The sequence below is a fragment of the Falco biarmicus genome, chromosome 8 (genome assembly GCF_023638135.1).
Source record: "Falco biarmicus isolate bFalBia1 chromosome 8, bFalBia1.pri, whole genome shotgun sequence".
NCBI lineage: Eukaryota > Metazoa > Chordata > Aves > Falconiformes > Falconidae > Falco > Falco biarmicus.
This window is the reverse complement of record NC_079295.1, coordinates 33,767,900-33,793,784: the sequence shown is the minus strand read 5'-3', so window position 1 is coordinate 33,793,784 and position 25,885 is coordinate 33,767,900. Positions and strand designations below refer to the sequence as shown.

Sequence of the window (25,885 nt, the reverse complement as noted above, 5' to 3'; positions counted from 1 at the left end):
CCCAGGCGCCATCCCCTTGTGTTTACCCAGCTAGACCGATGAAGAAACAACTGCCTGGCGCTTTGCCGAGCTCTGACCAAGGGAGCCAAGGCTGCTGCACACTCTGCTCTCCTTCCCCCCCCCCCCCCCCCCCCCCCAACCCAAGCAGCCAGCACTGCTTTCTGGTCTTGCAAAACAAGGGGTGTCAGCTGTGCTGCTTTGTGGGAATTGGAGATAACCTTGTAGGCTCTAAATGATTTCCTGCTGTTGCATGTGCTCTGTTTACCAGCTAAAGAGCTCTTTCCTGTGTCCTTCACCTCCCTTTTCCCACACCGCACCCTGTGTCTGAAGCATCCTTGCTCTTTTCCCCAGCTCTGCTTATTTGGCCTGCAGAAAGTGGTATAAGAGTACAAATGTATTTATACAGGTTTTTTTCCAAGCTTACTGTGCTAACAGATTTAGTTGAATGTCAGGAAAACAGATTTCCACCTTCAGCACTGAATTCATTTATGTAATCTCAAGTAAGTTAATTAGCACCTGGTGTTCTCTTTCTGATGGGGGAGGTCATTGGTCTGTCTCAGATGGTTTAACAGTATCTCTTAAAAGCAGGGTAATGAACATCACCTTTTGTTAATGAGCTGTTTAGACTTAGTTACTAACTTTAATTGGAAACTTGTGCACAAACCATTGCTTGCAGATAAGAATAACAAAATATCGGTACAGGGCATGCTAACTAGGGAGATATCCTGGGCTGTTCACTGGTATTTTGATTTTAAGTCTACAGTACCTTCATCAGCTGTGCTTGGAGGGACAATTGGTTTGGGGGTTGAGCTTTGCTTGCTTTTGTGAGTCAGGGAAAGGTGGTTGTAGGAAGATGACTGTCCTCACCTGCCTTCTCTTTCACTCTTCTGAGACCAATGGTAAGCAGGTAGTGGCTCTTCTAAATTTTCCACCGCCAGCTTGCATACACCAGAAGGGCCTCTGGGTGGAAGGCAGGTCTGCCCTACGGGGTGTTGGCTAGATTCCTGGGTCCTGTCACCTTCACCTGGATCCGATGCCTCTGAATTGGCACCACCCACTTCTGAAACAGTTCATTTGAGCTCCCCTGATGCCCAGTGAGGCATTGTACAATGTAATTAGTTATTCACTGCACAACAATACTGCTTTTTGCTTCTGATGGTTTTGCTGGGAACTTCCTCGTTGCTGTGTTGGGAGAGAAAATCCATTAATCATTTCCTCTTAAATTCAGCCCTAAGGCCTTAGACTGCTGATGTTCCAGCTGCTGGAGCTGCTGCCGCCTGCACTGCTGGCTTGCAGAGCCACAACCGGCTTCTCAGGGGACCTAGAGTGAATAGCCAGAGGCTGTCACAGCATCATCCCAAAACAATGATAACTACTTGACTGAAAGATGGCCCTATTCACCGATAACAAATTCCTGCTTTACCCTGAATACTGAGGAGCAAGTATAGAAAAAGGGAAGCTGGTGAATTCTGAATATGGAGTTTGCATTCAGTCTGTGTCAGTAGTTTCAGGCCACCGATGCTGGAGTCTGCATGCCTTGCACCTGTTCATCTCTAGCTTCTTGAACTGCTCGCTGAGATTTACTTCCCTGTTCCTCTTCATCTGCTTACAAACATGTCAGAGTTCCTGGAGCTCCTTCCACTGCATGGTGTATGTCCCGCTATGGTGGTGATAGGCAGCAGCTTTCTACCTCCAGGTCACAGCATCATAACACCTGGGGCTGTCTGCTTCTGGCACCTGCACGAGTGGTCATGCTTTTCCCAAAGAGCCAAAGACTCCAAGTGCCAGCTGACATAGAAGGCTTTTTATGGAATCAGCTTTTCATACAAACCAGGCCAGTGCTTGATACTTGAATCAAATGTAATACAGAATCTGAGAATACTTCCTTTTTTTTTGGTTATTTCAGACAAGTCAAATAAAACCAAAATGGCCATGTAAAACAATAACATACTAGAACTTTTTTTTTTAACACAAACAAACAGCAGTGCTATATTTCAGGGCATGTGGTTCGCCTCTCTCACCAGGACTCCTGTACAAATAAGTATGACACTCAGCATGAGCTCCACCCGAACTTGTGCCATCAGTGCTGGTCTTAACTACATACTGCAGGGCTGGGCTCTTTACACTGGCTTGTGGGAGAGCCGGTAATTGCATCAGGTCTAATTAATTACATGTTATTATATCTTTGAATCTCTATTTCTTCATTTATGCCGGAAGAAGACACTTGCATTTAAAACAAACAGCTGCTTTGGCTTGGCTGGTAGATGTTTAATGCTCAGACAGGGAACATACAAGTTGTTTCACTCCTCTTGGCCTTACTTGTAGGCCAGAGAGAAAACTAAGCTAATGGTGGTATCTTTTCAGAAGTATCTGACTTGCTAAATGCTCTGGGACAGAGCGAACCCCCGAGAAGGTTGGAGGCTCTACTTGGCTTGGGTAAGTCAGGGAGAAATGAGATCTTTCACGCAAACATGCATGGAGGGGGTCTCTCTGTTCTTCCTTAGTCACTTCTGCTCTTCCTTCCACTTGCTTTGGCTAAGTTTTAAAGGACAAATCCAACTCAAAACCTTGCCATTTCCAAAAACTTAAGTTTAAAATTAATTCCTGGAAACACTTGCCAGCTCACTGCTTTATATTTGATTATTTTTTTCCACCCCTCCTGGTGTTAAAAGAGGTCCAGCTCTCCCACTGCTGGGTGACCTGCATCAGCTGGCAAAGCGAACCAGGCAGGGGAGGCTGGAGCAAACACCAAGCCCTCCCTCCTGCCGAGGTGCCCTTCCTCGCCTGGCTGCCCACAGTGCCCGCTTCAGCGGGGAGGATACGGGCTGTGCAGTCTGTCAGAAACGGCAGGAAAAAAAAGACATTTTCCTGAATCTTGGGGTTTGAAACACTGCTAATAGCACTCAAAAACCTGCTCCTGCACAGGTAATTTAACTTTGAAAGCATCCTTAGAATTCTCTGCATGTTTGCCTTCTGGCAAAATGGCAGAAGTCTACCATGATGGTTTGGTGTGAATAAAAGCTGGTTAGAGCAGTTTGGGCCAAGCAGCTGGGGAATGCCTCTAGGTCAGCATTTGACAATGTCATGTAGGTGATTGGGAGGAGGGGGAAGGGTGATAAGCACACTTGCTTTCTGTTCAGTCATCTTTGCCCTTGAAGAAAACCAGGCAAGAATTGCCCCAACTAGGGAAGTGCAGATGCAGACTCAGAAGTCTTGATTGCATTTGACGTATGAATTTTTATCCCTTTCCCACTAAAACCAGGGAAATTTGCTTAACAATTTTATCCTTGAGAACGTAAAACTGTAATAGAAGCTCAGATACCTTGTGACAGCGTATCACAGTGCACAGTCTTGCAGATTTCAGCATGCTGAGTGATCATAGACTTTTAAGATTTTTGCCAGCCACTGTGGTGGTGTTTTTCACAAGATAGTTTGTGCTGTCCAGTTCAATTGAGTTTTAAATGTCTCAAGGGTTTCATTGCTTCCCTTCAAAGACTAGCTGGACAAGTCTTAGAGGTACAGACACAGTAGGAAAAAGCTATCTTAATGAAGTTTTCTTGGCCACCCTTGGAATATGCTATGATAGCTTTTTTACCATTTCAAGAAGATATGAAGATCAAAATTGGACCACTGTTATTTCCAAGGTCTCCATTGTTAGGAGAGGCAAAGGAAGAAAACCATCTGAACCTGCTACTGTCACTGAAGCAATGGATATGCAGTCAGAGGGGAAACTGGAGCTCAGCTGTGCGTTATGTTCTCAGTGTCTATCATTTGTGACCCCAACAGAAAGACTTTGAATGTTGGTAAATTTTAGAGATTCATTAATTTTGCATTTCAAACCCATGGGCTGTGTTAGAGGGTGGCATAACCTTCATAGTACAAGATTGAGTGTCCTGCCAGCTTCAACAGCAGAAGAAATAGAGAACACTCACCAACCTGGCTTAGCCTAGAACATGTTGAAAAGCCACATGGAAAATGAAAGGTCACATTTAAGGTAGAAATAGCAGCTGAAAAATACTGGTGTGGAAAGAAACACAAATGACTATGGCTAGAAGCCCAAGGAAAAGCATAAAGCTTTGGCCCATTTTGCCTTGCAAAATAACTCTGGTGCTACACAGGATATAAATGAACAGATGTGCTTCAAGAATTGTTGATCTATAGCCAAAGCCCGCTTTCAGATGCATACACAAGACTCCCAGCACGGTCCATGGGACTTAACCATGTGTATCTGAGCATGGAGGTATCCTCCAGGTGTATAGTGTTAAAGCACGCTTGATCTTTGGAGGGTTGCTCTCCTGTGCTCTGGTGGGCTTGACCTCACCATCTGCATCTCTTGAGTTAAGCCGCTTCCTCCGTTACTTGCTGAGGCACTGAGATGCTGACGCAAGTGTTTGCTTAAATGCCACTGCCTCCATTTTCTCTGAACTTCCAGCTGAACCTGGGTAGAAAGATCACAAAATCCTTAGTTCAGCTAGTTTATCTTGGAGCCCTGCATCATGGAGAGCAGTATAACAGGAAAAGGAGAGCAGGTAACCTTTGCCAAGGTTTGGATTTATTTCTTTAACCCCCAGTTTAAGGGGTTAGGGTAGGACCTGTTTCTTGTCACTTCTACTGATACTGTTGTTGCAGCCACACAATTTTCTGTTAACCTCTTTTTCTGTTTAATTGCATGTTAAAATGCTCACAGTCTAGCTGGCTTTAGTGTTTGGTTTAGATTTTCCCAAGATTTTGATTTTGGTTATAAAAATTGGACAATTTTGTATACTAAGGTAAAAAAAAAATCAGATTTTCTTTTCAAAACAACTTTTTCTGAACCCTGTTGAAGGATCAGTTGAAGTATTTCAAAGCCCTCCTCCATTTCAAAGTGACTTTTTCTTCCAACCATAGGCAATAATGATTTTTTATTCCCTTACAACAACCTCAGGATCTCCCAGGTTTGGATAATGTTTTTCCCCACCTCTACCAGCAGCAGCATTTCAGAGCACAAGTTCTAGCCCAGAAGCCTGGGAGTTATCATGCAGCTACAAAGGAATGGTCCCTCTTCCAAAAGTTTTACTTATGAGAGGCCTAATAGATTTGGACTGGATATAGCTTTTGATAAATTCCTTCCCAAGGATCAAGCAAAGAGAACAGCCATAGGATGACAGATAATAGCACCATACATCAGAACCAGTTGAATGCCAGTGTGACCGTGTGCGGGATGGTACTCCCAGCGTCTGTTCCCAGACAGTAATAATGCTATCAGATTTACTAAAAGGCTGCAATAGTTGAGAGATGAGGTTTGCATCTGGCATACAATTACTTAAGTTTGCCAGATCCAGGAGGTATTTCATGAGTGACGTTCGGTAGCTGGGAAGAAAACCCTCAGATAAAACATGCAATTCATTGGAGAACGTATCCTGCTGATTAATAAGGCATGCTTGAGCAATAAAAAAGAATGTTATATACACAAAACTCACCTCACCATTAAGAAAACAATAAAGTACAGCCACGACAAAGCCCTAAAAGATAAAAGAACCATAGCCACAGAATTAGAACTGCAGTTTCAGCTTCTTAATGGGGATGAAGCATCTCAAGGGAAATTAGACAGCTTGGTTTTGCCACTGGAACTCTGCTCTGTTGCAGAGTTATATGTTATACCTATTTTTCTTATTTTAAAGAAATAATAGCTTGTCAAATATTACCTGGAATGATCCAAGAGCCAATTCGAAAAACAGCTGAATTTCCATTGTGCCACTGCTTGTGTCTTCTGGGAAAAAAGCAAAGATGATGTAGTGGACCCCAAAGAGTGGGATGAGGAGGAGCATTGACTTTGCAAGTCTCCTGAGAATGAAAACAGAGGGGAAAGCCATTGTAGACAGAGCAAGAAGAGCTCAGGTGGGCTCACATGGCATAAAGTCATGATGTAAGGGACATACTTGTATTGGTTGAAATCACTGTTCCGTCCTTCAGGTGAGCTGAGCTTCCTCATCAAGATTCTTAAAATGTTGACAAAAAGAATGAAATTTATCTGAAAAAAAAGAAACAGACCAAAACACAAAAGGAAGGACATGAAAATAAATAATAATAAAAAAAAAAAACAAATGCCCAGTAAGCATGCACATAACTGCTAGGTATCAGCAGAGCCAGTTTGGGGTGTTTTGGCTGAGCAGGCAGACTAGAGGGGCTGGGACTGGCCTGTCCATGTCTCTGTCCCCATCCCAGTCCCTGTCCCTGCCACTCCAGCCTGCCCTGAAGTGCTGGCTGCTTTCCCTGCTGGATTGCTGCACCTTTAGTTGTGGGGATGGTGATCAGGGCTTATTATCTAGGCATATCACCAAATGGCAGGGAGACCAGGCACATTGGTAGGATCCCTTCTGGTGCCAGGTTCAGACAGCCTCTGTGCAGTCTTTGGATGCCAGCAAAGGGACAGCACTGGAGCTGCCCATCACTAACCAGGGCTGCAAATGCACTTTGTTCCGTGCCAGAAGACGCAGCACGGTTTGGGACGATGGAGGCAAAGCAGTTAAAAGTGGGGATAGGAGAGAGTCGACACTGAAGTCCTTCCTTTTGCATTTTCCCCCTCTGCAAGGGTGGATATCAGATAAAAATGCTGATGTCCTGCTCAGTTTGGGTGAAGGTGGGTGAAGCAATAGCTGGGTTTTTTTCATTCAACCCTCAGGCAGAGCAGGAGTGGCAGGGGAGGCAGAGCTGGCCTGAGCGTGCCCCTCTCCCACGGCCAGCATGCAGTACTGGGAAGCGAGCTTGGGTAATCTGCCCTTTGCATGTGGGCTCCCAACATCCCCTGTGCTCCTCCTGCACCCACAGAGCCTACCACAGCCCTTTTGCAACACGCTGCACCATGGCAGGCCCTTATCCCTCCCCTGCTCCTAGAAACACCATCGCAGTGGTGCATCCTCTTCGTGGTGGTTTGTACGTGCCTGTGGGTGATGGAGCAGGGGTCTGAGGTGCTGGGTTTTCCTAAAAGAAGTAGGTCTACTGTAGATGGGACAGATCCAGGATGTCCCTGGGTTTCCCGACTTATTGGATTAAGAGGGAGCAACTGTGGCTGTGTGGTCTGGGCTGCTGAGGGTGTCTGGGGAGGGCTGGAAGTTTGGGGAGCTGGGAGGAACGAGGGGTGGGGAACATGAAGGAAAGGCTGAAATATTCTGGGGGTGTTGGGGGGGGGGGGGGGAAGAGGTTCAGGTCTGGGGGTTCTGGGTTCTTTTAACCCACTAGGCCAGGTATGCGCAGTGTAGGCTGAGCAGGACTTTTTGCTGATGAAAACTCCTGGGGAAGGCGGGACGGTGGGGTTCCTGCTGGGAGGGATTGCCCGCGGGCAGCACAGCAATGCATGTTAACCTAGGAGCACAAAGGAGGTTATCGGCGTCGATTTTCTACCCTTTGAACTGCTGAGGACTGTGCTGTGAGGAATAAAGAGATTAGATCTGAATTCTGAAGGACTGGCTGTTTGTTTGTCTGTGGCTATGGGCTTGAGAAAAGCCTCTACCTTTTTGGGTAAAGAGGCAGAGTCGTGCTGGCGGCTCCTGCCTTAAGTGGCTAAGCTAGATGTGATCAGGATATTTAGGAAACCTGGAAGGGCATAGTGGGTGGTGGTCATCAAAAGATAAATTAAGATTGTGCTTTTTGCCTTTCAGAATGCCTGGGCTTTGTTGGCATTTAAATAGTGCTGAGTAGCTCCTGGAGCATAAGGGTAGTTTCATTAAGAAAAATAAATGCTATGGCCTCATTAAGTTGATCCTGAATCACTTTTGTGGTCTTCTGCTGATCTTGTGGGCATGAAGGATTGCTCACTGGTAAATGGGAGCAGAACTTTAACCCACCACCTCTGCTGCCTGGGTTTCCAAGAGATTGTGCAAGTGTTGCAGTTTCTGTCTTGCAAATATTATGGCTTCTACGGGCAGCACAAAACCCTCAACCATCTCTTGGGTTCTCACATGGAGTGTCAGTGGGTTACTTGATAGCCACTAGCAGTACGCGTGTTTCTAGTGCTAGGGCTTCAGATAGATCATTGCGGAGCGGTTTGTCCCAGAGCATCTCTGCTGGGCGGAACAACTATTTCGAAGAAGCAGCTCCAGCCCCTCGGTGCCTAAGGCTCTGAAGATGAGCACCAGCAAATACTCAGACTGTAAGTGCGGAGTATTATATGTACCAAACTACTGCCTCGTACTGGGTAGGTTCACACTGGGTTTCAGTGCCTGTGCCTTATTTCAGTGAGCAATGCTGTAACAGTATAATTGTGATCTACTGACATATGGTGCATGCAGCCTGTGAGCTGCTTTCATTGCTGAAAACAAAAGCTAATGGTCATGTAAGGCAAGTTGTTTTTGGCTTTGCTGAGAGAGGCATTGACCGGGAGACACAAAGGTGATTGTACTGAAATGTACAGCCACTTAATTTCTCCTCCAGAGCCTTCCTTGAAACAGTCCAAAACAAGCTTCCACAAGCCAGCCAAGTTCACATGAAATCAACAGGATGTGGAAACCTGATCTTCTTCAGGCTCTTGCTTCTTGGGAGGACACTCTAGCTTTCCTTGTGAACTTAGCTTCGGGGCGTTAGTTACTTGACTAAATCCTGCTGAGCAGAAGTTGCTTAAGCAGTAATTCATGTGTCACACCAGTCCGGGCACATGTCTAAGATCAGTTCAGTAACACACTTCTAAAACATGTTGAGCAAATGATCTCTGACTTCATGATATTTGAAAATACACTTTGAATCTGCTTGTCCCAGAAAAGACTTACAAAAATAGACAAAACTACAGGGCCTCTAATGATCCACCAGGTATTGGCATTAGTGTTAATATCCCAACACCTGTAAAAATAGAAGAGAAGGTGCAGTCAGTTATCAAAACACTGGTGTCTGTTCAAAGAGGTTTAGTCTGTTTTGCACTTTAGATAGGCCCCTATCCCCTTCTTCTACAAAATTATTTTCCTGTTCTCAGTTAGCGGTACAACATTGCTGATAAAAACCTGTCCACCTGCACTGGACAAAAGTATATCCTGCCCTTAAAGTACAACCACTGTTCAAAATTTTGGAAGGGAGAAAAGAAAGGAACAAAGTTTCACCAATCAGAAAGTCAAATACAGATGCTGAAAACATCATGGGCTGATGAAAATTGAGCCTTTTTCTTAGATTGCTCAGCTGGGTGGGCCTCTACATGCATCCATGCTAGGATCCACACTCACACCACAGCAGGGTAGTAGTTGGTTTGATTGGTTGACAGTGGTTAGGAATGAGCAGGAGTCCGTGGAGCAGACTGCATGGGTGGGGGCTGCATGCTCCCCCTGGCATGCCACCTTCCCCCACTCTCCACGCAACTTACCCAATATTTTCATGGAGTTGCCTCGCAGTTGCCCATGCGGCCACAAAGACGGTTGGGGCACCTGCAATTGGAAAAGCTAGTTACTGCTCCACAAGTCCCTCCCAAAGGCAAAACAAACCCACATTTATTCTTACTGAAAGAACCAGTACCCCATCCGAGGGTGATGAACCGCCAGAGGAACTTTGTTTCCGAGAAGAAAGAAATAACCAGGAGAGTATGGAGGTACAGTCCCTCCACAAGGAGCCAGCTGTAGTTAGACATGATGCAGTACTGAAAGAAGACCATGGTGAGCTTACACCCAGCCTGAGGAAAGAGAGGATAATTAGCTTCTGCCTGGGTTTGTATCTACCTTCTAACAAAGACAGAGCAGTAAATAAATCTTGGCGGGCGAACGGAGGGATCAAAATGGGTGGCCTCGAGATAGGCATTTACATGACAAGAAAGCAGGGCTGGCACTTGCAAATGCATTAATCAACTGCCTGGATAACCTAATGTGTCATGGACACATAGGTTTGGGTTACTTTCTCAGAGGAGTTTCACTATTACTACCTTATTAGTATCAGTAGCACTAATATCACCTTAAAGAAGCACGTGAATGTATTTATCAGTCCTTTTTTTGCCAAGAAAAAGGGTCGATAAGACAAGTTAAAATTTGCTTAGAATGTTCTTGTTTAGAAACAAAAATCCCGCAAAACCTGGGGGAAAAGTTTTTCTTTGGTTTTTTGTTTCCCTTCCAAAATCTTATCTTTTGGTCTAAAGCATTGAACATCATCTCTGGTGCTCACACACACAGAGACACCCAATTTTCAAGATATTTTGCTGCCAATAAAAAGAAAAAGGAAAAAACAGTCCAAAATTTAGGTGGTTCCTTTTCCAGGCTCTCTGGGTGCAAACCCCTGTCTTAATATCAGGTCTCACACTGCAGTGTAAGTCAGCAATATTTAATATGTTCTTGTACTTTTCCTGCCAGCCCCATCTACTGGGATCTAAAATTCATGTAAGAATCTCCACCCTGGTGGTGTATCCTGTGTTCACAGCCCAAGACACCTGTGTTTAGCCATTTCTGGGTCAATATGCTGAACTCCTGGTGTCTTCTGTGGCCATTTAGTCAATGCAGTCAAAGTGATGAATGCAGGTACCTACTTCAGACTGACCTTGGTGCCCTCTGCTCCAATACTTGTAAAGGCATCTATAGCCAGGAGAAACCACACCTGGGTTTCTGTGGTTATGCTCTAGCCTGGCCTGCTTTTGCATCCTTATGTCTCCTTCACCCACACAGAATACCATCAAACAGGGAAATCTCAACCAGGAACAACCCACACAAGAGATCAAGGGATGGAGAAGGGACAGGGCATACCTCTCCTCTCCCGTAACCCCGCATGCTGAATAGAAAGCTGGGACAGAGATTTCCTTCCCTGCGTACTAACTACTGCTAGGATCCTGCTGGGAAACTGAGGCATGGAGCAAGCTGGAAGGCAGAGGGTTACCGTGTATGCTCTGCAGTAATTTGCATCTTCAGAGGAAAACAAAACAGCATCCTTGATGAAGTTGGACGAGGCTCGCAAAATGAATGATGTGAAGAGATGCATGTGGATGTAGTTTCTTGTACAGCGAAGCCTTCTGTTGCAAAAAGAGAGAAAGATCCTGTGAGGTTACGTTCCTAGCCAATGTGGGCAGCTTGTGGCTGTAAACAGCATGTTCAATCCCTATTAATGCTAAACTGGCAAATTTAGAATGCTGTTTTTCTGTCTGTGAAAGGAAGGCTAAAGCATTTCTCAAGAGGGATATCCTAGAGAAGACCTTAAACAGCTAGAGTCACATCTGCTCCATGCAGGTACTAAAACAAGCTGAAGGTTGCCAGAAGGATTGTGATTTCACACCAATATACTTGTTCTAGCCTCTCACCCTCCCTTCTTTCTGGAGTAACATGAACCTAAGGTGTTTATCCACACCTGGGTGGATTTATTTCGTTTGCCTGCACAGTGTGCTTGTGTCTGGAATGTTTTCTGTACTAAATCTCCACATAATCTGGGTCCAGAGGCCATGCAGCCTGAAGACAAGTTTGCAAAGCAGTTGAGGTTCCTTCTGCCTGGAGGTGCAGCCCTGACACTTACTGTAAAGGAAATTCATTTCACTGAATAAGCAGCAAAGTACAAATTCCAGGTTATAAGGATGTGTGAAGAAAAGCTGACTGTCAGATCACTGCTGTAAATCTGAGACACCTTCCCAGAAGTCAGTGCAGCAGCACGTAGAGCAAAGTTTTAGCCACAGTCTCAAGTGGGGAAAAGACACTCTTCCCAAGGGACACTGAAGTCATGGGAAGACCTCTGCAGGGAGGTGGTGCAAGTGCCAGTCTGAAAAATACATCCAGCTACATTTTGAAAAGGACAGGGGAGCACAATGTGAGGAACAGCCCTGACATTTTCTGGGAGACAAGACTAAAAGGTCATTTTTGTTACTGATTTCTGTGAAGGTTTTCAGAAATACTTCCATTTTTAACTTGCCCTGAAAGCCAACAGAAGGATCTGTGTTGGCTGACATGACCAAAAGTCCTGGCCAAATGCCAGCCAGAGATGCTTCTCCTCACCTGAAAGAGGCCAGCACCGCTAAGGCTATCATCAGCGTCACAAGGGAGGTGCAGTACCCGATGGTGTACATGGTCTTCAGAATCATGAAATAGGAACGCTGCAGGGGAACATGTATTTTTACATCTTTACCTTCGACTGTCTGGTAGAAATCAGCCCATACCAAGAGAAAGATGTCTCCTCCTATTTAACAAATTTTCTTGTAAAATCAGCTACTGAAATTTTATCCCAAGCAACCTGTTCTGATAATTTGGAGGAAGTGTTTATGCTGAAAAACATCTGTCACAATAACCCCACCTGAGTTAAATCATAGCATCATTCAGTCTTAACAAGTTCCTCCCCCAGAGCCCCAAGGCAGCAGATCTGTGGTCACAGGCACTCAGACTCACTCTTGCCTCGTTTGCTGTGTCATTGACATTGTAGCCACAAGCGATATCAGGTCTTGGATATGGGTCTGACCAACCTTCGCTTGTACAGTTTCGGTAGACAAAACCTGTGTGGTAGCAACAAAAGAAAGACAAAACCAAGTGTGATCATTTCTGATTGTATCTTCATTCTCCTTGGGAGTCAGTCACAAACATGTAGGTTACTCCAAGAGCAAAGAGAGTATTGTCCCCAGGCAGTGCACTCCGCATAGCTGGTGGTGAAATGCAGCTGAGCTAATTATGTTGTTACTTGCCCAGTGTACTTGTGTGGGTCATAATATTGTTTGCCCGCTCACAGATGACTGTGATGGATGTGTTTTTATTAATTGCAACATAAATAATACTGTTCAGTACAGCTGGTGTTTCTTGGCCAGTATTCCAAGACCAGCAAACACGTGACTTGTTCAGTCACAGATTCATGCTCCACGCAAACCTGCTACTTTCCTGAATGCTCCCACCTCCTTACTGTGCTTTGTCATGGTCCAAAGAGAACACAAAACCTTAGACGGTCACAGATTTTTAGTGAGTTTTAAATGAAAACCAAAAAGCTTGATCCCACAGCCAGGTCTGGGCATTATCTTACACTGTTGATTTCCTCCCTTACGTGCAAATTAAAGGCTAGGATGGGATTTCCCTCACTTAAGTTAGACTTCTAAAAGCTAAATTCTTGAGTCCAACTGTGTTCCTCATGGCTGTCTTACTAGTCAGTGGAGAAAAAGAGGCATTTGCAGAATTCATCTCATTTTCAGACAGACATCGGCAAAGGACAGTTTATCTGACCCACTTCTGCTGGGATGACTGACTTTTAGACTCCTAAAGCTGAGTGAGATGGATCCCCAGCAAGCTGCATGCAGTTGAGCAGGGCAGGTTCAAACATGTCCATATTCATGTTTGGCACCATAGTGAAAGTGAAAAGTCCTGCCCTGCACACCTTACAATCTCATTGGAAGAAAATGACCCTAGCAGGCATGTAGGTTACGTACTGAAGAGAAGAGAAACTTCCACAAAGAAGTAAAACCGCTGCTGACTGTCCTAATCATGTTGATCTGTCAGGTGGGAGCCACACTTGAGAAACACAGAGTGAAATCCTGGCTTTGCTGTAGTAATGGCAATACTAGCAAGGACTTAGGACCTGAAATCAGCAGCCCTTCGTAGCAGAAGCCTTGCCAGAAGACACCATAGAAGTCTGGTTTTGCCCACACATTTAACCATGGGGACTCCAGGGCATCCAGTTCCAGCAAAACATCCCCACAGTGTTGAGGATTGGAGGGAGATGCATATACAGCAGTGTTTGGCACTGGTTTATGCTCTTTAGAGCCCTGCTGGGACTGTCAGGACAAAGTCAGGGCTCCTGCTACCTCTGGGCTAATTCTGGTGACCTGACAACATGTCTGCACTGGATTTGAACTCACTTCTGTAAAACTGCAAGGTACAGGAAACATGCTGAGACCTCCAAGTGGGAAGAACTCTGGGTATGTCAGTATCAGACCATTAATATGATGCTTTTGTTCCAGCTTAGCATCTTTGAAAGGGGCAGGGTTGCTTTTGTAGCCAGATCTTCCATGCCCTGCTGCAGTGCAGCAACAACAGGAGAGAAATAGCTCTCCCAAACAGTTCTCCCCAACCTGCCTTGGCACTCAGCAAGGGAGCAGTATGATGGCAAATTCTCTACTTCAGCTTCAGTTGTTAAGACACACGTACTAACTCGTAGTATTGCGTGTATAAACATGCCTGTAACTGTTTTTAGCCTGAGGATGTCACAGTAGATCAGACAAGAGGTGAATTTCTGTGTTGGTGTGTGCATGCAATTGTGTTACATGCAAGGCATGGGAAATAACGCAGGGCATATTATGTTGATGGATATAAGCAAAATTTTAACAGTGCTACTTGCTTATGGGTGACACACGGTGGGGAAACTGCAGCATGTTCCACTCTGAGCAGACTCAGGTCCACACTGTGTAAAGATCTGTGCTTGGTGTTTACTGGTCCTTAGAGGCTTTTGGAGTTGCCTAGGCAAGGGGGAACAGGGACTAAAGGGATGGCTGTGAAACTGGGGCCATCTGATGGGGCATTTTCTGGCTCTGAATCCCCACAGTTGTCACACCTTTCCTCATTTCTTGCCTGAGACACAATGTGCGGGTCTGGATGTGAACTTGGTTCCAGTATTATTTTGTTTCTTTGGTCTGTTATGTGGGAAGGGGCCAGACAGTCTGGGCTGCAAATGCAAGCCTAGATGTCAGCACAGAGCTCAACAGCATGGAGACCAGGGTCTGGTCAGAGCTCAGAGCTATCTCTGTCCCTGAACATATGGGTCTTTGGCATTTGTGGCTGCCCATCTGCTTTGTAAGTGGTGAGGAGAGAAAACTTCTATTTTTTTCTTTAAGCAAACAGATTTTTGGTTTCTTTTGCAAAATTGCTTCAAACAGGGCAATGACTGTAGCAGTAATTAAATGCAGGAGTCACAAGGCAACCGCAAGTATAAGATCAGAGAAGAATGTGGCTATGAGAATAAGAATAAACTATTGCTGACTTTGACTCAAAATGCCAGACGCAGAGGCCGAAATAAGATGCAAATGCCAATGGACCATGTCTTTGGTTTATGATTTGAACACTGTCACTCTGATTGTTGCTTATCAGAAGTGGTTCAGCTCTCAGCTTCTCGATAAGGAGGGCAACTAAAGTTTAAAGCTGTTAGACTATCTCCAAGATAACCCAATGCACATTTGAGATGCAAGCATGACCTTTGGACGTACAAATTCCTGTTTTCTGCCCGGTGCGAAGGCCAGAGGCAGGGAGCAGTTCCCTCTAGCGGCTGAACCAGCAAGGAACCAGCAAGAACCAAATTTCATGCATTTACGGTCCGGCATCACTATGCTAAGGATTTGTGAACACATGCCAGATGGATGATTTCTTCAGCGATCTGTGTCCTTGTGTAGTTTATCCTCTGTCTTTAAACCAGGCTACAGGATTCAATGGGCAGCTACTGTTTGTGTGTACAGAAAGTAGCAGGGTATTTATTTTAATCTGAATGGCTCATGTCTGATTTTATTTAAAGAGTACTAAGTGCTTCTCCTCTGATTTATCTAATCTTTATTAGACAATCTAATACTTGTCTCCCATTCCTCCCTCCATAAAATGAATCTGTATGCTTTTCTGTAAGTAAATTAATCCATGTCCTATAACCAAAGAATGCAAAACCCTCTTCCAATTTGAGTTATTAACTCGCTAAAGAGAAATGTAAGCACGTTTCTTGGGCATTGCTGAAAATGAACAGAAAGCAAGCAGGGAGTCCTACTTGATAGCTTATGATTACTGTAGCATTCTGGAAATAAATTTCACTTCATTTCTAGCTTAGAAAGACAACAAATGTTGCTTGAGCTTATCTCTTTTTAAGTTGTTTGGTAACAACCTGCGTTCCCATGAACGTGTGCCACTTGTGTGGAGCTTGTCACAGCCAAGGGACAAGCCCACAGTGCAGTCTTCCTCTTGATGAAGGCAAAAAAGGGATCTTTTTCCCCTACCTGCCTGGCTGTTTTCCCAAAACTTGTATGAACTTAACTGTGTGTGAAATTTTGTCTCCGTCAAGCTCAGTTGAGATCAGCCACTGGCTCTAGGAATTATTAGAAGTGGAAAGACAGGCAGAAATACATAAGCACTGAGCCTGAGTGAAGAAGAATCTTTCCCTTAAGAAACCATGCTAAAACCCTGCTTTTCAGTATAGCATTTGCTTCCTGCACTTTTTTCCACCTGGCTAAGAAAAATAAACATCTTGCTACTTTAATTCCAGGCTTTCCCACATCTAGCTTAGTGTTGGAAGTGGAACTGCTAAGTGACCATCAGCTGTTAAAAGAAACAGGGACACAATTTCACTTCAAGTTCAGACCTGACAGTGGCATCCCTGTACATAACATTTTTAATCAAAAATACCTGAGCAAGAAAAGCATATTTTCAGTGTTACCTTTTTTCCCAGTCAGCATCTGGAAGAATTCAGGGCAGTGAGCACTGACAGTCTGTCCCACGGCAGATGAAGGCCAGCAGCTCATGTTATCCCACATTCCAACACATCTGCCTGTGGAGGGGGCAACAATGAAATACCATGCACCATCTCCCAGTGACAAAACACTGTGAGACTTCTCCCAACAATGAAACACTATGAAACATCTCCAAGCAATGAAATGTCTCCCAAGGACCATGGCAGCTAGAGGAGCAAAGATGCTCAGTACTCTGAAAAGCAAGGTGGATGAGATAGAGCAAGTCCTGCTGAGACCTGTCAAGACTTGGATGGGACAGAACAGGTCCTACTTGCTTCAAACCAGCCCCAGCAAGTTCCATGCCTGTCCCATTCTGGTCCTTGACTCCACTGGTCTGTACTAGCCAGAAAAGAGCAACTTGGGGCATTGTGAACTTTGCATCAGGCCTATGGCTAACCCTCTGTCTCCTGGTAACTATTGAATGGCCCTGGAAAGATGAAGGAGACCAGATGTGAGTTTTTTATCCTACCTTTCTGTCTTTCTAAAGCTTCCACTTTCACCCTAATGTTTTCCTTCCATACCCCTTTTGTAAACAGAAAAAGATACAACTTGACTAGGAGTTTAAACAGCTTCAGAATGATACTAGGGAAAGGGCAGAGAGGAGCAGTATCGATGTCATCCTGTTATCACCATAGATACACCTCTGCTTGTTCATCTCTTTCATGATGCCAAGACTGTCCTGGAGTGAATAACACCAACAGACCACTCACTGGGCTTGGCCACAGCTCTCAATGGCTTTTTTGCTGCAGGAGAACAAAACTTTGCCAAGCTCTATCAGTCCTTGGGAGTGTAAAGGGAAGGTCATCACATTTACAGGCCAGGACAAAACATGGATACACTCCAATATGGTGGCAAAATCTGACCATACTGTTGTTTTTTCCAAGGCCAGGCCTCTGACAGTATGACATACCTGTTGGAGGACCCAGCTCAGAGCAGCCATTGAACCTGGAGTCCTGCTGGACTCCCTGCAGTCACAAGCCTGTGGCTCAGTTGCCCTCCCTGCACCTTCTGCCACCCAAGGCCTCTATCAGCTGCAGGGACTGACTGCCACTGCCCAGATTCACCCCATTTCCTTCAGTTAGGCATGAGAACTCCTTATTTTAAGGCTGGGCTTGTCATGGTCCCCTCCTACAGTCAGGGTGTGAGGAAGGCTTTTCCAGCTGCACCCTTGCCTTGGCTGTGTTGCCTTCTGACAAGGCTGGTAGACATGCATCAAGGAGCCAATGGTCAGTGGAGCACAGTGTGACAGTGATCTCAACTTAGACATCTTGCTTAGGTGCTAGAGGCTGGCATGGATGAATTTTGGCCTGTGGTGCAGAGTTTAAGAGAGAAGACCTACAGATGATGCCCTTTGTGCTACACAGAAACTGCAATCCTGGCCTTTCTTGTTTTGCTCTTCTCCAGACATAGGCTGAAATCATTCAGGCTGGTTCCCTTTTGCCTCTGCTTATTGTCATTAGTTTTAGCAAAACCTTCTCTTTGGGTTTTGTAACATGATGGGGAAAAAAAGAGGCCAGAGGAGCATGCCAAGACTACTGTACACCTGGCGGGTCCTGACATGTGCCAGATGACCTGCATGCTCACTGAAAGTGGAGGGGAGGAAGTGCTGAGCACTCTTCAAACACTTCGTGCTTTATAAGGCCAGCCTCTCTCAGCCTGCAAAAATATTTACATTTCTAGAAATGTGTTGATTTCCTCCTGCACAACAGTCCTAGTGCCTGGAAATACAGAGCTTTTCACAGCCAGGGCGTTACAGCTCTGATGTCCCCGCCTGTGCCAGTGTGTATAGGACTTGGTAACCATTTACTTCCAAGCAACAGTTTAACAGCAAATGATACATCACCTTGGGTGACATTTATGCCTGGCTGTGCTGCATTGTTTGCGTTATTGAACCTTCATGCCAATGCCACTGGCATAAAGCCCCCAAATCAGACTCAGTGCACAGAAAAAACACGGTAAAATTATGATGTTGGGATGATCTCTGCCCAGGAGAAGAAAACAAAAACCAGCTGAGCCATTCCTCCTGCAGGTGGGCTTCTTGCCATTCCTCACGGAACAAAGCCAGTGCCACCCACCCCTGCCTAGCTAAAGAGCTTCCTGGATGGAGGCAGAGTACAACAGCACCTCCCTGGCATCCCTGTGCTCTTCAGGACCTCCCTCGAGCCGCAAATAGAGCATCCCCCCAGCAGAAGTACATGGTGTCACCATGACCAGAGCTCCAAGACCTCCAGCAGCTTCCCTCCCCTTTCTCCCTGCACCTGAGAGAATTATCCCACCTTCGCTCATGCACAAAAAGGAGCGTAACCATGACTTGAGTTATGTTAATGCAACACTTCTCCCTTCTCCAAGCTAATGCTATCAAAAGCACAGAGTCTCTTTTTCCTTATACTGCAGGAGCATAAGAACTTTGTGCTTGATTCACCCTCAATTAATCAATCCTGTGTGTTTATGCCACTTTCACAGAGATGTGAGCATCACAGCAGAGATGGCACCATGGAAGCTCTGTTATGTGACAGTAAGTTAGAGCAAGGAGGAAGCGATGAGGACCTTCAGGCCACATGATTCAAATGTTGGCTGTTGGTATTCATTGATTCTGAAAGCATAGTTAAGTAAATTTGCACTTACTGGGCAGACTTTGTAAAAATTTCCTTGCCCAAGATGAGAAGAATTCCAAATCCTCTGCAATTTGCAAGATTTTGTTGCTGATGTGCTCCCTAGTTGTGAGGACTGCAGTTGAGCAGCTGAGTAGAAGGCTCCTACAGCTCTTGCTGTCACAGGTCAAAATCCCACTCTCAGAGCCTTATAACAGATCTTACCTGTTTTTCTGCTCCTAAATGAGAGATACATATAGGGTGCATGCCTTCTGTGGGGTTGTCTGATTGTGAGTCCACGGAGCTCTGTGAGTCCACGGAGCTCATCTGAGAGTGGTTTTTATCATGCATATTAATTCACCCTTTACCTGAGCTCAGGAGCAGATAGTTTTCAGTTGTTCCGTTCTTCACCTCCAGGGAAAGCGTCTCAGCACAGTTTTCTTCCTCCTTTTTCAGGACACTCAGGAGGTCACAGACAGGTGGGACAGCTCCGATCTGCAAATTTTAAAAGCAGTGGAATCAATTTTCCTCTTATAACTTACATCCCCTTGACAGGATTTACCCTTCTTAGGCTCACATTTCTCATGCAAGCCAATCAATATGTGGGCAATATTTCCTTGAAATGTAGTCTATTTTCCTAATTAAGTCTGCTTTTTTATCATAGCAGCAGGCAAGCACAGACTGAGTTTCTGCCTTCTCCTTTTTGCTGACATTACTGTTATTGAGAAAAATGTGTTATTCTGGGAAAGTAAACACATGAGCAGGATGCTCTTCCAAAAGACTGCAGAAACATCCAGGGCCCTGCTGGACTCTCCTAGAGCAACAAAGAATTACTCACTTGCCCCTGGCAGTGTTACACCATAGACCTGGCAGGTCATTTTTCCTGGCAGAAGTGATCCAGGTATGCCCACTGGTTGCAGACCACCCAAGCCTGTTTCACTGCTGCCGATTACGAAGCTGCAGGAGCCAACCTGAAGGCAGAATCTCGCCCTGATTTTTGTGAGAACCTAGACAGTAATTTGCTCTAAAGTCGTTTTCTCATCTTCCCATCTTGCCCTAATCCTCCTTTCTTACAAAGCAGTGTGGAAGTGTTAGTCTTAACTCAATCCTCATGTAGAAATTAAATGTGCAGTTCATTGTATGTGTAGCTGAACCAAACCGAATGTACAAAACAGCTACTGACCATTAAAATGTCATGTATTAAAAATCATTGCAAAATTATTTGCAGGACAAGGTCCAAGTTGTTATGTCTTGCAGGAAAAAAGTACTTGTACCATTATTTTACCAGTTTCTGTTATTTTTTACAATAAAAATACTGCATATAAGTGGGTTCCCATTAAAAAGAGTTAAGTAATTCCTCCCTCATGAACAAAACCAAAAATCGATCAATTTCCACTATGGAACTCATAGGTACATATATATCTATATATGCGTATGTATATACACACATACTTAAAAGATTAAAAACAAGTCATCAGGATCTATTATTTGAAAATTATCAGACAGAATTTTTTAATGTACTTTATGCAGGAAAAGTTAACCCAGCAGCATCATATTACTACTCAACCTAATCAATCTTGTAGCACGGCTGATCACTTTCAGATTAGATTTAGGAGAAAGAATGATTACTGAAAACCTTGTAATGAGAATTATTACTTTTCTACAATTAAATTTTAGCCTAACAGACATCAGCAACTATATTCCCACTCATTTCGGCTGGAAGTACTCTGGGTATTGTATTTCTGAACAAAGTTTGATCTTTCCAGCAGTGTATCATGCCTCATCTAATTGGTCTGTTGTGTTTAACTTCAGCATCTTTCTCCCTTGTCTTTGTGCATTATGAAATAAATAAACTGAAAGCCATTTGATTTTGCATAATGTAATGAATTTTCTGGAATCACACATGCAAAAGATTCAGATGAAATAAACTATCCTCTGATGCCAGGACTTAAATGCATTTGTAATGCATGCAACATTTGGGAAAAAAATAATTTTAAAAGCCGCTTAGTCTTTGAAAAAACAGAAATGTCTGACTGGCGTAACATGTCTAAAAAAACATAACTGCATTTAGTAGTTTCAGTTGTTAGCTGAAGGTTGAATTTGACAATTTCTAAATAGTGACAGGTTTTTTCAAACTTCCATTATTTATCATTCTATTCTTTATATTTTATTATGATAGTAAAACAATTTAGCACATTTTCAGAGTTCACAAGTACAAATGTGACAATTAAGACCAATAACATACTTCTGCTGTAGTATCTCTGTCTACAAGTTGCTGTGAAAATATGTTAAAAAACAATGTTACTGCTGAACATTTGAAGTTGCTGACAGAATGGGTCTGGTTTGGACGCAGAGTATTGAAGATGATACTGAACATACATAAAAATAAATGCCACCAATCACGTTAGTAACAATCTCAGAAACAGGAAAATTCTTCATCTTAAATAAGCTTACACATCTTGTGGGCACCATTTTCTTTTAAGAAATGTAGGTCCTAAGAAAGCTTTTACTCAAGAAAGATTTAAAGCCTATGTTATTTCTTTATGACTAGCATGAGGCCACATGCTTTTAGCGCGTTCAGCTGTAAAGACCATGCTGATGCTCTGACACAGCATTATTTTCTTACATAAAATGTGTTGCTCAAGCAGCAATGTGGTGTAGTTAATGCTTTACAATTGCTGTTTTAACTCACCAGGTGATGTCCACCCTATTCTTCTGATCAAGTAGATATCACTGCCTGGTAATAGACATGTGGGGAACAGGCTTTTAAACCCAGAGGAAGCAAAGAGCCTCCAGGTGCTAAAGACCTTGTTTTCCACAAATGCTGTCGCTTGGTTGGTCTTTGCCCGTGCTGGCATCTGATGGGACAGGCTGGGTGCGAGTGGGGCCATTGCAGGTCTGCTGCCACTGTCTGCTGGGTGCTGCAAAATCCCACTTCCCATGGCACGGCCAGGTAACCCAGCTCTACTATCAGCTGCACTCAAGTCTTGCTCATATTTACCATCCGCAACTGGGAGCAAACAGTCTGTCCCCACGCCTTGAAATCAAGGAGGTAAATGGGCTTCTCTGTGCATGGTTTCTTTGTCTCTTCCCGAACAGTTCACTGAAACAGCTCACAGCCCACAGGCTGTCAGATTTTCATGAGGTGGCAAGACATCCTCATATTTTCTTTAAAGACAATATAAGATACCAAAACCATTCCAAACAGAAATAGCTGTGATAACTGGATGTCCAGAACAGGCGGAAAGCTGCAGTTTGTGACATTGTCAGCAACAGCCCACTACAGTTTTTAATAGAAATAGGAATAGATCTAAACACTACTTAATATAAATAATATTTGCAGCCGCAGAATTCCCAGCTATTTATTTTGAAAGTAAGTGGGTTTAGTTTAATGAGAGGATTTAAAGGAGAACAAAAGATGCCTGGCAAAATCAAAACAGATATTTTGAAGGATTAGGAAAAGAACAAGTGGAAGGAGACGCTCTCGGTGGCACCCCGAGCAATGACATCTATTTACAGAGTCCTTTAGATAGAATCTAAGAATAAGAAACAAAAATTACAAGAAAACCATCACAGTCACTATTTTTATTGTGGAAGACAATCAAAAGGAAAAAAACATTTGCAGATTGCATTCACTCTGCAATTAAAATGTCTAGGCAGAGCTCAGGTTTTCTTGGAGTTTGAACCAAATCCCCTGCTGTGACAGACAGACTGATTTTTCCATTAGTTGCAATGAAACAGTGATTTTTTTACAATTGCTAAGAGTTCGCTCCTTTCCCAATTTCTCACACCCAAGCTGAACATATTTCAGTCTCGGTTTTATATGTTTTCAAAATCTGAATAAGCTGAGCAGCACCTGGACGTCACAGCCCAGGTTCAGCTGTTCTTCCTGACCGGTCTGAGCACGCGGAGCTCAGCAGCAACAATCTGCCACATAAATTCCCAGTAAAGTGATAAAGCTAAAAGAAATAAACCAAACTTTGTGTGTCAAACATCACTTTGCATCCCTTCAGTCTGAATCAAGGGAAGCAGTGGCAGTCGTGGGTATTCCCCTTTAGGGAATTGCTTGCTGGTGTAAATCAGCAAAGCTTCTCTAAATGGCATCAAATCTTTTCTCCTTCACCACAGAACCTGCTATGTTTACCAAAGCAGGTTAGTAACACTGCTGTCTTTATAATAGGTGGGGAAACTGAGGCACCCAGCATCTAGCCATATGACCACTGTCAATTAGTGCAGGAAGCAGCAGAATCAAGAAGGAAATAAAATAATCCCAGGCTCTACACAGACCTTTTTAAACAAAGACACCACAACTTCATGGAATAGAGGTGCGCACACTCAGACAATATGTGATTCCATGCAATTGGGAATAAATAGCTCTGAGCACCTACCAGTACAGTTGAAATCCAGAAGATGATCACCCAGACAGTCCACATAGTCAATCACAGTCTGTTTCTTTCATCCCTCATGCATCAGAGGTCACTGGTCTGTCTGTATGCTCTCCAGTTTGGTTCCTAGCTCCTTTCACTTCGTCCCTTTCCCTCCTCCTTTTTTTCCTTCCCAGCTTTGACCATCCTTAGCCAATGTTTCTCTCCAGCTGCTGAGCCCTAGAAAGCATCAGCAATGACAGGACACCTCCCATCCCCCTCCATCTTCCAAGCTCTCCTCCTCCTCTGCAGAAACCTCCTGTCCCAAGAATAACAGCACCTCGCTTGAGCATGGTCCTACTATCGTTTGCCTTCCCTCCTGACTATTATTCACTGTTATCAATGGGTGTCCTGGGGAATGATCATTCCTCATGCTCCCATGATAAGGGACTGAGCAGGACTCTCGTGTAAGATGTCAGTCCCACAATGGCAGAGGCAATCAATCAGGGGGAAACAGAGTCCTGGAATAAGTGCCCTGCTGAGAAACAAGAGTTGGAGGAATGCGATTCAGGCTGCCTGCGCTGCCTCTGCTCTCCACAGCTCTGCACATGCCTCCCGCAGGGAGCACACATCCCAGAGAGCCAGAAATCAGGAGGCTGGCAGAGCCTGCTGCAGGAAAGCCGGCTACCCGCACCTCCCATCAAGCCCAGGCAAGCACAGCTGCCAGAGCTGAAGGCAACCTTGAGTCTGGGATAGGTACCAGAGAAAGGGCAAACAGGGGACCTGCTCTTCCCACCCCTTGCAATGCTGAATGCTCCTGGGGCTTCACTATCTCATCCAACATCCAACATCCAACATCCAGAGAAACAACCAGTCTGCATTTCTTCCCAATGCTATAGGTTGCAAGATGTCATCACGTTTGGATCCCTGTGTACCTTGTTGGTGTGATACAGATTCCAGCTGTCCTGGGTTCCCCATAGGCAGTTCCTCAGGAGCCCCCTTTCCCTGGCAGCAGAGCGCTCTTTTGTTTTTCCAGGTTTTGTTTGTGTGGCATAACCATTGTAAAGGGGATGTGTGCTTACCCTGGTTGTGGGCTCCCAGCTGCCAAGGCAGGCACTCTAAACTCTTGCTTGCCAAGTTCACTTGTGGCTCAGTAATGAATATGTCTTTAAAAAAGTGCCGAAGTTTACACGATGCACTAGTGCTCTTTCTCAAAGCACTGTAGTCCTCAGGTTGTGTCAAAACTTCTTTTACTACCTATTCCAATTTACCACTTCCCATCACCCCAGACAGGTCACATGTGATGCGGTGCTGCCCAGAATGAGGGTGTGCTCCAGTTCTACCAGTAGAGTCAATGACTACGGCCATAAAACATATGGCTCATTACTTGTGCACTGAAAATCTGGCCATTGGATTGAGCAAGTCATCTGCTGAGTAGCACCATGAAGGAATCCGGGTTTCCTAGTGAAAGCTGCCCTTTCCCATGCCAACTCTGACCACAGTAACTCCAGCTCATCTCTATATGTGCTCCTTAGGACCATTTAATTGCAATGCTCTTTGTTTCCCTATACACCACCCTCATTTCTCCCCACATGTCCAGAGCAGGAGTCTGGCAAGTGGCAGTGTTTGCTCTAACCCCGCACTATGTCTGTCCTGCCCTGCTGCCCGGTTTGTGTGTGCTAACTACCCAGCTAGCACGCTCACACAACACTTGCCCTTGCAATGGGCAAACGGCTCAGTCTTTGTTGCCCCTGTCCACACTAAACTTGTAGTAATTTCCGTTTCTTGAAGAGCTCTGCTTTCCTGCAGAGTTTGGTTGAAATTGGTCAGAGGGTTAAACTGTTGTTTAATTGTTAAAAGGGGGTCTGAGAGGCAGCCAGACAATATCATTACAGTAGTCTGAAGAAACCACATTGGCAATGCTTCATCATCTCAGTGGGGTGCCAAGTCATTCTCTCTCTTCCTTTGGATGAAGGAATATTTTATTATTTCATTCATATTGTAACAGCTTCCGCTGAAAGCCACTGCTCTTGCTCGTGTTTGTGCAATTGAGGGAGCTTTGCTCCTGAACGTGCTTTCGAATGTGGAGCATTTTCTGAAATAGGCGATGGTTGCCCGAGACTTTCAGAGAGACGATGTTGGACTTAAATACCAACAGTGTGAATGAAGAGCTTAGTATTTTGTGACCCTTCCATTATATTCGTGTGTAGGCTGAGTGTCTGAAGGAAGCTGGATGCAAAATAAAACCTGGAAAATTTTCATCTGTGCAAATCATTGCTTGACTCGCAGCACAGCAGATGTCAGTGCAGCTGGACAGTTTGCAGCAGGCTGTGAAACCTCGGAGCAGCAGCAGACTACAGAGAATAGTTACCAAGAATTCACATATCCTGAAATTACATGTTTGTTTAATTAAATAATGTAGCATTGCACTTGGCTGCATGCACCTACCTTTATTCCTACTACATATAACTATTTTACATTTGTCACAGCTGCAATTTCTTTCAGGTCTGTAATCTAAACCAGAAATAAAACATCAGAATTTGTTCATGCAATCTTGAAAGACTTTT

At 44.5% G+C, this 25,885-nt stretch overlaps 1 protein-coding gene across 1 annotated transcript; it reads right to left on the bottom strand.

The window, feature by feature from the left end:
* Positions 1-527: 527 nt before the first annotated feature.
* Positions 528-25,885, bottom strand: SCTR (secretin receptor). The gene is given in 14 exon segments (XM_056349686.1): positions 528-4,438; positions 5,460-5,501; positions 5,685-5,823; positions 5,919-6,010; positions 8,742-8,811; positions 9,323-9,383; positions 9,472-9,625; positions 10,810-10,942; positions 11,910-12,007; positions 12,297-12,400; positions 16,291-16,401; positions 19,323-19,449; positions 23,343-23,444; positions 23,447-25,885. Coding segments are annotated over 14 exon segments (1,635 nt in total). The 5' UTR covers positions 23,672-25,885; the 3' UTR covers positions 528-4,261.